Here is a 12,072-nt window from a genome sequence, read left to right on the forward strand (position 1 = left end):
GTGATGGAAGGATGAGTAGAGGATAGATGGATGAATAGATGATGGATTGATGGATGCCACATGAAGGATGAGGCAGAGACTGGAGTGAGACAAGCCAAGGAAAAGCCAGGAACAGCCAGAGCCACCAGAAGCCAGGACAGAGGCCAGGAACAGATCTCCCTCAGTGCCTCCAGGAGGAACAACCCCTGCCAACATCTTGCCTTTAAAAAAAAAAAAAAAAAAAATTTTTTTTTAAATTTTTAGTAGAGAAGGGGTCTTGCTATGTTGCTCAGGCTGGTCTTGAACTCCTGGCCTCAAACGATCCTCTCGCCTTGGCCTCCCAAAGTGCTGGGATTACAGGCATGAGCCATTATGCCCGGCTCCTGCCGACACCCTGATTTCAGAACCCTGGCCTCCAGAACTGGGAGAGAATAAATTTCTGTTGTTTTAAGACATCAAGTTTGTGCTAATTTTTTACAGTGGCCTTACACCTCTCTTCTTACTGAGGAATAAGAAACAGGACTTTCCAACATCAGACATGTGTACCACCAGGGATACACAGGATGGACAATTTAGGTGATTTTATTTTTTATCTTAAAAATACGTTAGAAGCAGTATAACCAGGCCAGGCATGGTGGCTCATGGCTGTAATCCCAAGGATTTGGGAGGCTGAGGCAGGGGGATTGCTTGAGGCTAGGAGTTCAAGACCAACCTGGACAACATAGCAAGACCCTGTCTCTACAAAACATTAAAAAATTAGCCAGGCATGGGCCGGGTGCAGTGGCTCACACCTGTAATCCCAGCACTTTGGGAGGCTGAGGTGGGTGGATCACAAGGTCAGAAGATTGATACCAACCTGGCTAACACAGTGAAACCCTGTCTCTACTAAAAATACAAAAACAAAATTAGCCAGGCGTGGAGGTGGGCACATGTAGTCCCGGCTACTCAGAGGCTGAGGTGGAAGAATGGCATGAACCTGGGAGGTGGAGCTTGCAGTGAGCCGAGATGGTGCCACTGCATTCCAGCCTGGGTGACAGAGTGAGACTCCAACTCAAAAAAAAAAAAAAAAAATTAGCCAGGCATGGTGGTGCATGAGGATATCTTGAGGCCAGGAGTTCAAGGCTGCAGAACCCAATGTGGTGGGGAAAATCCTGGTCTCCCCTGGTCACTTGGAGCCTCATGAAGCTCCAGCCTGATGCCTGACCCACCCCCTTCTCCATAGGCCCCTTGATGGAGGGTTTGGAAGTAGCTCTTGGTTTATAAATGGGATTGGTGTACATTTAGGACTAAGTTGGTTCCTATGAGAGTTGGTCATTTGCACGCCACTGTCTGAATGCTTGCTCTGTGTACCATCTGCTCCATTATTTGCTTAACCATTTTCTTTAAATTTACTTCCTTCTCTTTCCTTACATTTGTTTTAACAGAAAACTTTCTCTATCTTCAGTGAAAAATCATCTTCACTTGCCATAAATAGATAGCAATTATAAATATAAATACAAGGAAAACAGTATTACCAAATTCTAGCTAGATGCTTGGGGCTGCCGAAGGTGCTAGGCCTGGAGTCTGGTCTCTGTGGTTAAAGGGGAAATTGGCAAGTGCCAATGTACATTGAGAACACTGGGGGCTGGGCATGGTGGCTCACGCCTGTAATCCCAGCACTTTGGGAGGCCAAGGTGGGCTGATTGTTTGAGCCCAGGAGTTCAAGACCAGAGAATACTGGATAACATGGTGAAGCCTTGTCTCTACCCACCCCTCCAAAAATCAAACCAAAACAAAACAAAAAACCCCAGGCCAGGCGCGGTGGCTCATGCCTGCAATCCCAGCACTTTGGGAGGCCAAGACGGGTGGATCATCTGAGGTCAGGAGTTTAAGACCAGCCTGGCCAACATGGCGAGACCCAGTATCTACTAAAAATACAAAAAAAATTAGCGGGGCATGGTGGTGGGCGCCTATAATCCCAGCTACCCGGGAGGCTGAGCCAAGAGAATTGCTTGAACCCAGGAGGCAGAGGTTGCAGTGAGCCGAGGTCGTGCCACTGCACTCCAGCCTGGGTGACAATAGCAAGCCTCCATCTCAAACAAAACAAAACAAAAACCCTAAAATCAAAAATTAGCCAGGCGGGGTAGCACATGTCTGTAGTCTCAATGACTTGAGAGGCTGAGCTGGGAGGACTGCTTGAGCCTGCAAGGCAGAGATTGCAGTGAGCTGAGACTGCACCACTGTACTCCAGCCTAGGTGACAGAGTGGTGTGATCTGGGGTCACTGCAGCTTCCACCTCCTGGGCTCAAGCAATCTTCCTGCCTCAGTCTCCCAAGTAGCTGGGACTACAGTGTGCACCAACACACCCAGTTAATCTTTTGTATTATTTGTAGAGAAGGGATCTTGCCATGTTGCCCAGGTTAGTCTCAAACTCAAGCTCAAGTGATCTGCCTGCCTTGGCCTCTCAAAGTGCTGGAATTACAGGCGTGAGCCACCATGCCCAGCAAAACAATTTAAATGGTCTCATTGTTTTCTTTCACAAGGACAGACAATGATTTAATAAACCCTCTATTAATCAACCTATTTTAGTTTGTTCCAGTTTTTTTCTATTTTCTTTATTTTTTTGTAGAGACAGAGTCTCACTGTGTTATCCAGGCTGGTCTCGAACTCCTGGGCTCAAGCAATCCTCCTGCCTCAGTGTCTCCAAATGCTGGGATTACAGGCATGAGCCACTGTGCCCAGCCTGTTCCAGTTTTTTATTATTTAAATAAAACTATACTGAACAGTGTAGTACATCAAGAAAAAAGGATTTGGTAAATTCCTGGCACACAGCAAATACTTAACCATTGTTCATTGTTATTTAAAAGCAAGATTAGAAGCAAAACTGACCCCTGTCCCAAATGAAATGAATCATTCTTGGAGAGCCTATGTCATTCAGACAAGGAGGCTATCAGCACTAGATTCTGATGTGGGACCCTGGCCAAGACCCACATACACCATCCATTTGTCAACTGACCCATACAGCCTTATTTTTCTAGACCCCAAGTTATCTTCGGAGGAGCTGCCCCTCCCCTTATGCAGCATTTCAGCAACCTCAGTGCTATTCTGGGGCTCCAAACGGGCGTAGGCGTGGGAAGGAAGGGAAACTTTCCACAGTTCTGTCCTGGTGTTCCTGAAAGAGATTAACCTTCAACACTGAGGCACATCTAACGCAGAAGGAAAATCGTTTCTAGAAACACAGTGTCCCGACCAAGAATTTCTTTCTGAGCTGTCCTGTTCTCAAGACCCAGTGTATTTCTTGGCCACTGGTTAGATGATTTTGATCAATATCAATTGATCACCAGAGCAACCCCTCCAGGAAAAGCCTGAGTAAATCCACTGCCTCGATCACTCCCCCTCCCCTAAACCCTGCCCACATGTTCCTGATGAGGCCAACATCTCTACCTTCAGCTCCAAGAATCCATTCTTAGGGACCATAATGAAACCACCCTGCGCTTTCCACAACCCTGCCTATGCTGCATAGCTCAGGAATGTGCATATCAACCTAAGCCAACCAATCCGAGTCAATGACACTCCGTTCAGGAACTTAAGCTGGGAATCTACTCTGTTCTTTGGACATAAACCCAAAGAATATAAGGGCTGGAACCCAGCTATGTTGCTGTCAACAAACTGCATCCTATAGAGAAACAATGTAGTCAAGAGAGACATAGAAGACAAGAAATTAGGTTCTAGAAAAATCATTTGAACACCTAGATCTCACTGTACCTGAAGCTTGAATTCCTGAACTTTTTTTTTTTTTTTTGAGATGGAGTCTAGCTCCATCTCCCAAGCTGGAGTGGAGTGGTGTAATCTTGGCTCACTGCAACCTCTGCCTTCCAGGTTCAAGCAATCCTCCCACCTCAGCCTCCTGAGTAGCTAGGACTACAAGTGTGCACCACCAGCCCCGGCTAATTTTTTTTTGTATTTTTAGTAGAGACAGGATTTCACCAAATTGACCAGGTTGGTCTCGAACTCCTGACCTAAAGTGATCCGCCCACCTTGGCCTCCCAAAGCGCTGAGATTACAGGCCTGAACCACTGTGCCTAACCTCCCTGAACTTCTCAACATTCTGAGTTAGTCACTTTCCCTTTGGTTTAAGCCAGCTCGGGTTACTTGCAACTAAAAGAGTCCTAGTTATACAGCCACTTTTCTACAACACAAACAAACCACCTAGAATAAAATTCATTTTCCTCCTTTTTTTTTTTTTTTTTTAATGGAAGGTGGGGAATTCAGAGAGCAGAAATCTGTCCTGACCAGAGAAGAGTTCTTAACAGGTTCCATTGGTATCCAGGCAAGCTACCCTCCAGACTCAAGGTGTGAGGCTTACATAGCTGCTCCTCCTCGCTGAAACCCATGATCGCCATGGCCTCCACGGTTTCCTGGAACATCTCATCATCCTGGGCTGCTGGGATGGGCACAAAGCCATTGGAGAGGAAGGTGTAGTTGTTGAAGCCCTCCAAAAGCAAGTCACCTAGAAGGAGACGAAGAGAGGTCAGGGTCAATAAGACACACTTCTAATTTCAACATGAGACCGAGATCTGGTCAAGGGTCTGGGCCATCATAATTCCTTTCCCTTTATCAAGGCTTGAACCGTTTAAAGCCCTCATGCATCGTCATGTAGACAGCCTCACCAACCACTGCCAGCCTTACACAGTGGTGCAGGTTGTGCACTGCTCCAGTGACTGCAGCTGATATCCAGCCTTGGTTCTGCTTGCTAAGCCACAATCCCTGGCACAAAGTTACATTTACCTGGAGGAAGGGATGCCTTTACCTCAATTGTCCAGAGGCACCCTGCCTTCAGAGACAAAGCTGTCAGAAGAGTTAGATCAATCTTTACTCTTTTTTTTTTTTTTTTTGAGACGGAGTCTCACTCTGTCGTCCAGGCAGGAGTGCAGTGGCGCGATCTCAGCTCACTGCAACCTCCGCCTCCCAGGTTCAAGCGATTCTCCTGCCTCAACCTCCTGAGTAGCTGGGATTACAGGTGCCCGCCACCACGCCCGCCTAAATTTTGTATTTTTAGTAGAGGTGGGGTTTCACCATGTTGACCACACTAGACTTGAACTCCTGACCTCAGGTGATCCACCCACCTTGGCCTCTCAAAGTTCTGGGATTACAGACGTGAGCCACCGCACCTGGCCTTATTCATGTATTTATAAAATTTTTATCAAATTCAAACAGGCACATGAGTTTTAAAAATCAATTACTACCAAAGGTTTATAATGAAAAATAGCATTCTCCTGTCACATCCCTTCTCCAACTCTACGTTACTCCATATTACCTGCTTTTATCTCTTTCAGCTGTTTTTTATCTGGCAGTTACCACTCTCTCTCTGTACAATAGGCTTGCTATATATACTAGCCTATTATAATGTATATACCATTATGTATTATATATCATAGGCCAAGGGTTCCCCAACCCATAGGCCATAGACCAGTACCAGTCCATGTTAGGAACTGGGCCACACAGCAGGAGGTGAGCAGCAGGTGAGCAAGTGAAGCTTTATCCGCTATTTGCAGCTGCTGCCCATCACTTGCATCACTGTCTGAGCTCCGCTTCCCATCAGATCAGCAGCAGCATTAGATTCTCATAGGAGCGCAAACCCTATCGTGAGCTGCGCATGTGCCCTCCTTATAAGACTCTAATGCCTGATAATCTGTCACTGTCCCCCATCACCCCCCAATGGGACTGCAGGAAAACAAGCTCCCAATGATTCTACATTATGGTGACTAGTATAATTATTTCATTGTATATTACAATGTAATAATAAAGTGCACAGCATATGTAATACACTTGAATCATGCCCACACCATCCCCCCAACCCTGCCCGCCCAATCTGTGGAAAAATTTTCTTCCAGGAAACCAGTCCTCAGTGCCAAAAGTAACAGGTGTTTTTGGCCTATTGGAAGACCAGAGGCAAAGCACAATCGCTGTAATAGGTGATTTCTGGATATGTCAAATTTAGATAGTATCTAGTGACTTCCTGCTATGGTAGGCAAAAATGCAGCTTTCTTATACTACCTTTCCTTTCCTCCAGCTATTTTTTTTTTTTTTGAGAGGGAGTTTCACCTTTGTCCAGGTTGGAGTGCAGTAGTGCGATACTGGCTGCTCACTGCAACCTCTGCCTCCCGGGTTCAAGCAATTCTCCTGCCTCTCGAGTAGCTGGGATTACAGGCACCCACCACCACGCCCAGGTAATTTGTTGTATTTTTAGTAGAGACGGGGTTTCATCATGTTGGCTAGTCTAGTCTTGAACCCCTGACATCAGGTGATCCACCCGCCTCAGCCTCCCAAAGTGCTGGGATTACAGGTGTGAGCCACCGTGCCCAGCCACCCCCAGCTATTTTTAGTTGAATCAATATATGAGGCTTATATCACAGGTTGGCAAATCTGGTCCCCTGTTGTTTTTGTAAATAAAGTTTTATTGAAACACAGCTGCTCTGATGTCCTTGTTTATTTCTCATGGCTGCTTTCTCACTAGGCAACAGAGTTGAGTAGTTGCAACAGAGGCCATCTGGTCCTTAAAGTCTAAAACGTTTACTACTGACCCTTTAGCGAAAACAGTTTGCCAACTCCCTTTTTATGACATTAATTAGATATTCTGTGTCAAACTGTATCCTATGATTACATTTCCTTTGTTGTTGTTCAGCTTCTCCCCCACCCCCAACTTTATAATTGCCTTTCTTTCTCCTGCACCATTTGCTTTTATTATACCCTCCAATATATCAAGGATCCTCTTCCAGATCAATCTTTAATTAGGATGGATTCGGTTATACTTTTGGAGAGACGTCAGCAAGATATTTTTCTTTCAAAATAAAGGTCTTTTATGGGTCAAGTCACTTGGAAGCTGCTTGATAAACTCGAGGTTAAATTGACCAAAGACACCAGTTAACTCAAACTTTTGGATTAACTTGAAATGCCTGATTCAAGTCACGAGGATTGAGGTCTTTGCCAAGACTTCATTATCCCAAGTATGGATGCATTTAGGAATATTTGGTTCTTCCTAAAAGCCTAACATCTTTCCACTTCTATCATCTAGAATACAAAGGACCCCTGGGAATTTAGTTGTGAGCCCTATACTTGCCCACTTCTGGAAGACCAGAGGCAAAGCAAAAAACTGGAACCCAAGGTACCAGACAACCAAACTGTTTTCTTGGGTGCCAAATAAAAGGAAAAGGAATGTCAACATTTTTCCCTGGCCCATTCCACAGGGTCCTGCACTGTAACTGCTAATATACCATGTTTGCTGGTACATAAAAAATCCATTCAGCATTCCCCCTTTACCAAAAATTGCTCCACCTCATAGCCTATGTTCCTGAAAGCCAGCCATTAAGGAAACTTATTTTTATTGTTTGAGACAGAGTCTCACTCTATCGCCTAGGCTGGAGTGCAGTGGTGCAATCTTAGCTCACTGCAAACTCCACCTTCTAGCTTCAAGCGATTCTCCTGCCTCAGCCTCCCGAGTAGCTGGGATTACAGGCGCCAGCCACCACACCTGGCTAATTTTTGTATTTTTGGGGAGACAGGGTTTCACTATCTTGGCCAAGCTGGTCTCAAACTCCTGACCTCAGGTAATCCGCCTGCCTCTGCCTCCCAAAGTGTGGGATTACAGGCATGAGCCACTTTGCCCCACCCTGGAAATTTAAATAATGGATAATGCCACCCCCTAGTAGCTGAGGTCTACAATACACTCCGACACAGCGAAGTTCTGAGCTCACACAGATCCTTTTGGTAACTGTCTTAACCAAAATAACTAACCTTGGGCCACAAAAGAGATGGGAAGCAAAGTCTGTATTGCTCCCATAGAATTTCAGACTTAAAACTTATTGCTAACATGTAGACTCTACCATGTACAGAGTCACTGATCCATTCCTTTTTTAAGCTATGCGATTTGTATATATTTTTAAGAGTTAGTAAACAGCTGCAGGTCCAGAACTCATAACTTCCTACTGGAGTTTGGTATACAGTGTATTATATTTACATAAAAAAACTTTTCCCTACAACAGAGGTCAGCAAACTTCTGCCCACTGCCTGTTTTTGTAAATAAAGTTTTATTGTAACACAGTGATGCATCTGCACTCACTGATTTATGTGTTGCCTATGTTCATTGGTTTATGTGCTGCCTGTGCTCATTGGTTTATATGTTGTCTGTGTTCATTGGTTTATGTGTTGCCTGTACTCATTAGTTTATGTGGTGCCTGAGCTCACTGGTTTATGTGTTGCCTGCGCTCACTGGTTTATGTGTTGCCTGCACTCATTGGTTTATGTGTTGCCTGTGGCTGCTCTTGAATTACAATGGCAGAGTTGAATAGCTGTGACAGAAGCCACCTGGCCTGCAAAGCCTGAAGATTTACTATCTGGCCTTTTACAGAAAAAGTTTTGACCCCTGTTCTACAAAGTCACTGGCAAAACATGTATAATGAAAAATGCTTAGTCCCGCTGCCCCTGCAAATTCCTTATAAAACCAGAATGCATCTTTTATATTTGCAAGTTTTATAAATTGGCAAGTAAGGCAAATGTCTTTCTCCCTTTCCTTGAAGGCGTAGATTGTGTCTAGTTGGACTTGATGCTCTCTGGTCTAATGGGACATGAATCATTAATGATCTAATGTCTAATTGGAGTTGATGGCTACTATGTCACATAGTAGGTGCTCAGTAAATGAGAATGACTGAACACAAGCCACACTCACTCATTGGGAGGAGATGAAGAACTGCTCATATGTCACTCACAGACATGGTCCTTTCTGGCAGGATCTGAGACTGTTTTAATAGCCAATCCCTTAACCCCGGATTCTGATGAAAGGGAAGGCTCAACCCATCCAATCACATGTCATTGCTAGTCACTTACTTCTCATCTTCTCCTTGGCTCCAGCAATCATGTAGTAAAAGATGTGGAATGTCCTCTCGTCTCTGGCTTGGTGAATTGCCCGTGATTTTTCTAGCAGATCTGGTTTGGAGGGAGTTAGGGATTCTGGGGATACTGCGGGTGTTCCTCTGGTCTTCCACCTCCATCCCTGTCACACCCAATTCACACGGGATGACTTTCCAGTTCTGCCCCTGGGATCGGTAATGTCTAACTTTGACCATCGCCCCTGTGGACAAATGGAACCGCTGGGTGCTGCCAGCAGACTTCAGATGCAAAAAGAAGGGAGGGGAATAGAGTGAAAAGAAAAAGCATAAAAACACTCCAGGAAGATGGTAATGGTAATGAGATGTTCCCCTAACAGCCATCACCAGCAAATCTTCTTTAAAATGAGCTGTCTTCAGACATTACAGAACACAAATAATGACACCCTCTATGATCCTATGATTTATGATTCATTCCTATGTGAAACGATTGATATAAATTGTCTCACTGAAGCCTCACAAAGTATGCTAGGAAATAAGTGCAACTATTATCGGTGTTTTCAATAAGGGGAAACTGAGGCTCAGAGAACAGAAGCTTTCTCAAGATCATACAGCTAGCAAGTGGCAAAGCTGTCTTCCATGCCCTCTGTTCCAAGAGTGGGGTCTGACGGGACGGAGGGGAGACAGACCGTAAACACGCCACACTAATTAACTTCAGGAGAGCTGCTCCGCGATGGGGGGTGGCAGGAGGGAGAGCAGAGGGGAGGGCAGGTGACGGTGGCATGGAGATCACAGGGTCCGGGTTGATGGGAGAGGGCAACTGGGAGGCTGGGCTACTGTACTGGGTGGATTTCCACAGCGCTAAGCGTGATGGTGCGGGATGATGGGGCTAGATCAGCAGACCTTGTCTTCTTCAAGTCCTAAAGCCAGCTAGCAGTGCCCGGGCTACCACAGCCCATGTCCAATCTGGAAAGCAGTGATTCTCAGACTTTCTCATGGTGTACACGGGTACACACACATGTATGTTTGAGCCAGAGTCTCGCTCTGTCACCCAGGCTGAAGGGCAGTGTGCGATCTTGGCTCACTGCAAACTCTGCCTCCCGGGTTCAAGAGATTCTCCTGCCTCAGCCTCCTGAGGAGCTGGGACTACAGGTGCATGCCACCATGCCTGGCTAATTTTTGTATTTTTAGTAAAGATGGGGTTTCACCCTGTTGGCCAGGCTGGTCTTGAACCCATGACCTAAAGTGATCTGCCTGCCTTGGCCTCCTAAAGTGCTAGGATTACAGGTGCATGCCACCACACCTGGCTAATTTTTGTATTTTTAGTAGAGATGGGGTTTCACCCTGTTGGCCAGGCTGGTCTTGAACTCATGACCTAAAGTGATCTGCCTGCCTTGGCCTCCTAAAGTGCTAGGATTACAGGTGCATGTCACTTTGCCTGGCTAATTTTTGTATTTTTAGTAGAGACAGGGTTTCACCATATTGGCCAGGTGGTCTCGAACTCCTGACCTCAAGTGGTCTGCCCGCCTCGGCCTCCCAAAGTGCTGGGATTACAGGCTTGAACCACCGTGCCTGGCTGAGATGTGTGTTTCTAAAGAGCTCCCAAGTGATGCTGATGCTGCTGGTTTGGAAACATACTTTGAGAACCACTGATCCAAAAGGAAGGCTGAGGCCAGAAGGACGGGGCTATGCCTGGGGCTCGCTCTAAACACAGGAAATGAATTGCTGAGAGGTGTGTGCAGGGCTGCAGGACAAGAAGGCCCTGGCTCTGGACTTGACCGAAGCCTGACAGCCCTCCTAGCTGCAGGATGGGAAGCCTGGCTGGTTTGGGCAGATTAAAGTAGAAACGTAGAAAACATTGAATTAACGCAATAGCCACCACCTATGAGATGCTCACTTTGGGCCCAGCACCGTACCAAGGGCTGTGCATATTATTATGCATATTATATCATTTAACCACTGCACCAGCTCCAGAAACTAGGTGCAATCACCCCCATTTTACTGATGCAAAACTGAGGCCCAGACAGCTTCAGTGATTTTCCCAAATCCCCACAGCTTAGACAAGTACAGTGGAGAGGAAGCTACTCCACAACCCACCCTCTTATCCAGGGCACATAAAACGTGGACAAATGGGACCACTAGGTGCTGCTAGAGAACCTCAGGTGCAGAAGGAAGCTAAGTCAGCCCCCCAGGTCCTATTCATTGCCAAGCACGTGTTCCACAGGAAGCCTGAGCCCTAGGGCCGCCTGCAAAGCTCCTGAGGCTGATCAGTCACTGAACTGTAGACTTGGTTGTTCCCCCACGTCCAGAAATTTCTAACTTGGCTCCACTTCACCGCTCAGGTTCATGAAAGAGATGCTCTACTTGTTCCTTGCGATACCAGCATTCTTCTGGGTAAACTCTGTTTTCATCAATTTCCTACCTAAGAAGTGGAGCCGATCACAGACCAACTCTCTAAGAGGACAACAGGTCCAGAATTTGGCCTCGGACAATGGCTGAATAAGGATGAAGTGAAGATCATACGATAGACGCTACATAGCCAGCCCTTACTCTGCACCATGCATGGTGCCTAGAGCTTTATATGAGTTCATTCACTCTATTCTCACATTTCTATGAGGCAGGTACCATTCATTATCATCCCCATTTTGCTGATGAGGCACAGAGAGGTGGAGTAACCAGCCCAAGGTCACTCAGCTAAGGGACAGGTCATTTGACATCACATGCAGCCTAGGCTGCTTGTTTAGGGTTCAAACCAGGGGTCCGGTCCACACATGTATAACCACTGCACCACAATGCCTGCTGTTAAGGGGAGATTTGTTCTGGAAGAAACCTAAGAGGCTGGAAAGATAGGGGTGGCTCTTGGACTCTCCCAGCCTCTGGGCAGGAGATTGGTAGGGGGCAGGGGTACCCGTTTGGCCCAGGCTCAGGGAAAGGATACAGGTCTCAATGTTGGCTCCCATGATGTAACCTGTGACATCGAAGTTGATGCGGATGAATTTGCCCTGCCAACAGGAAAACACAGTTCAGGCTTTGCTGCCCAACTTCAGCCTTTAACCCCATGCTGTGGGCAAGCAGGAGGCAGATGGTACAGAGGATGGGAGGTGGGGCGGAGAGATTCTTGCGAACACTCAGAACCCCACAGGTCAAGTTGTCAGGCGGAACCAACATCTGCTGAGCTGAAACCACCCCAGGCCTGACAGCAACAGAACGTGTAAAACATGTTCACAGATCA

At 46.4% G+C, this 12,072-nt stretch overlaps 1 protein-coding gene across 1 annotated transcript in view; it reads right to left on the bottom strand.

Annotated features, from left to right (window-relative positions):
• LOC129527341 (myosin-11-like) overlaps positions 1 to 12,072 on the bottom strand; it is a gene marked incomplete at its 5' end in the record, with an annotated part of 91,335 nt that overhangs the window by 13,653 nt on the left and 65,610 nt on the right. The window contains 3 exon segments of the mRNA XM_063699801.1: positions 4,325 to 4,468; positions 8,842 to 8,940; positions 11,779 to 11,842. Of these exon segments, the coding sequence (XP_063555871.1) occupies positions 4,325 to 4,468; positions 8,842 to 8,940; positions 11,779 to 11,842 (307 nt within the window).

The sequence above is a fragment of the Gorilla gorilla genome, chromosome 18, assembly GCF_029281585.2.
Source record: "Gorilla gorilla gorilla isolate KB3781 chromosome 18, NHGRI_mGorGor1-v2.1_pri, whole genome shotgun sequence".
Lineage (NCBI taxonomy): Eukaryota > Metazoa > Chordata > Mammalia > Primates > Hominidae > Gorilla > Gorilla gorilla.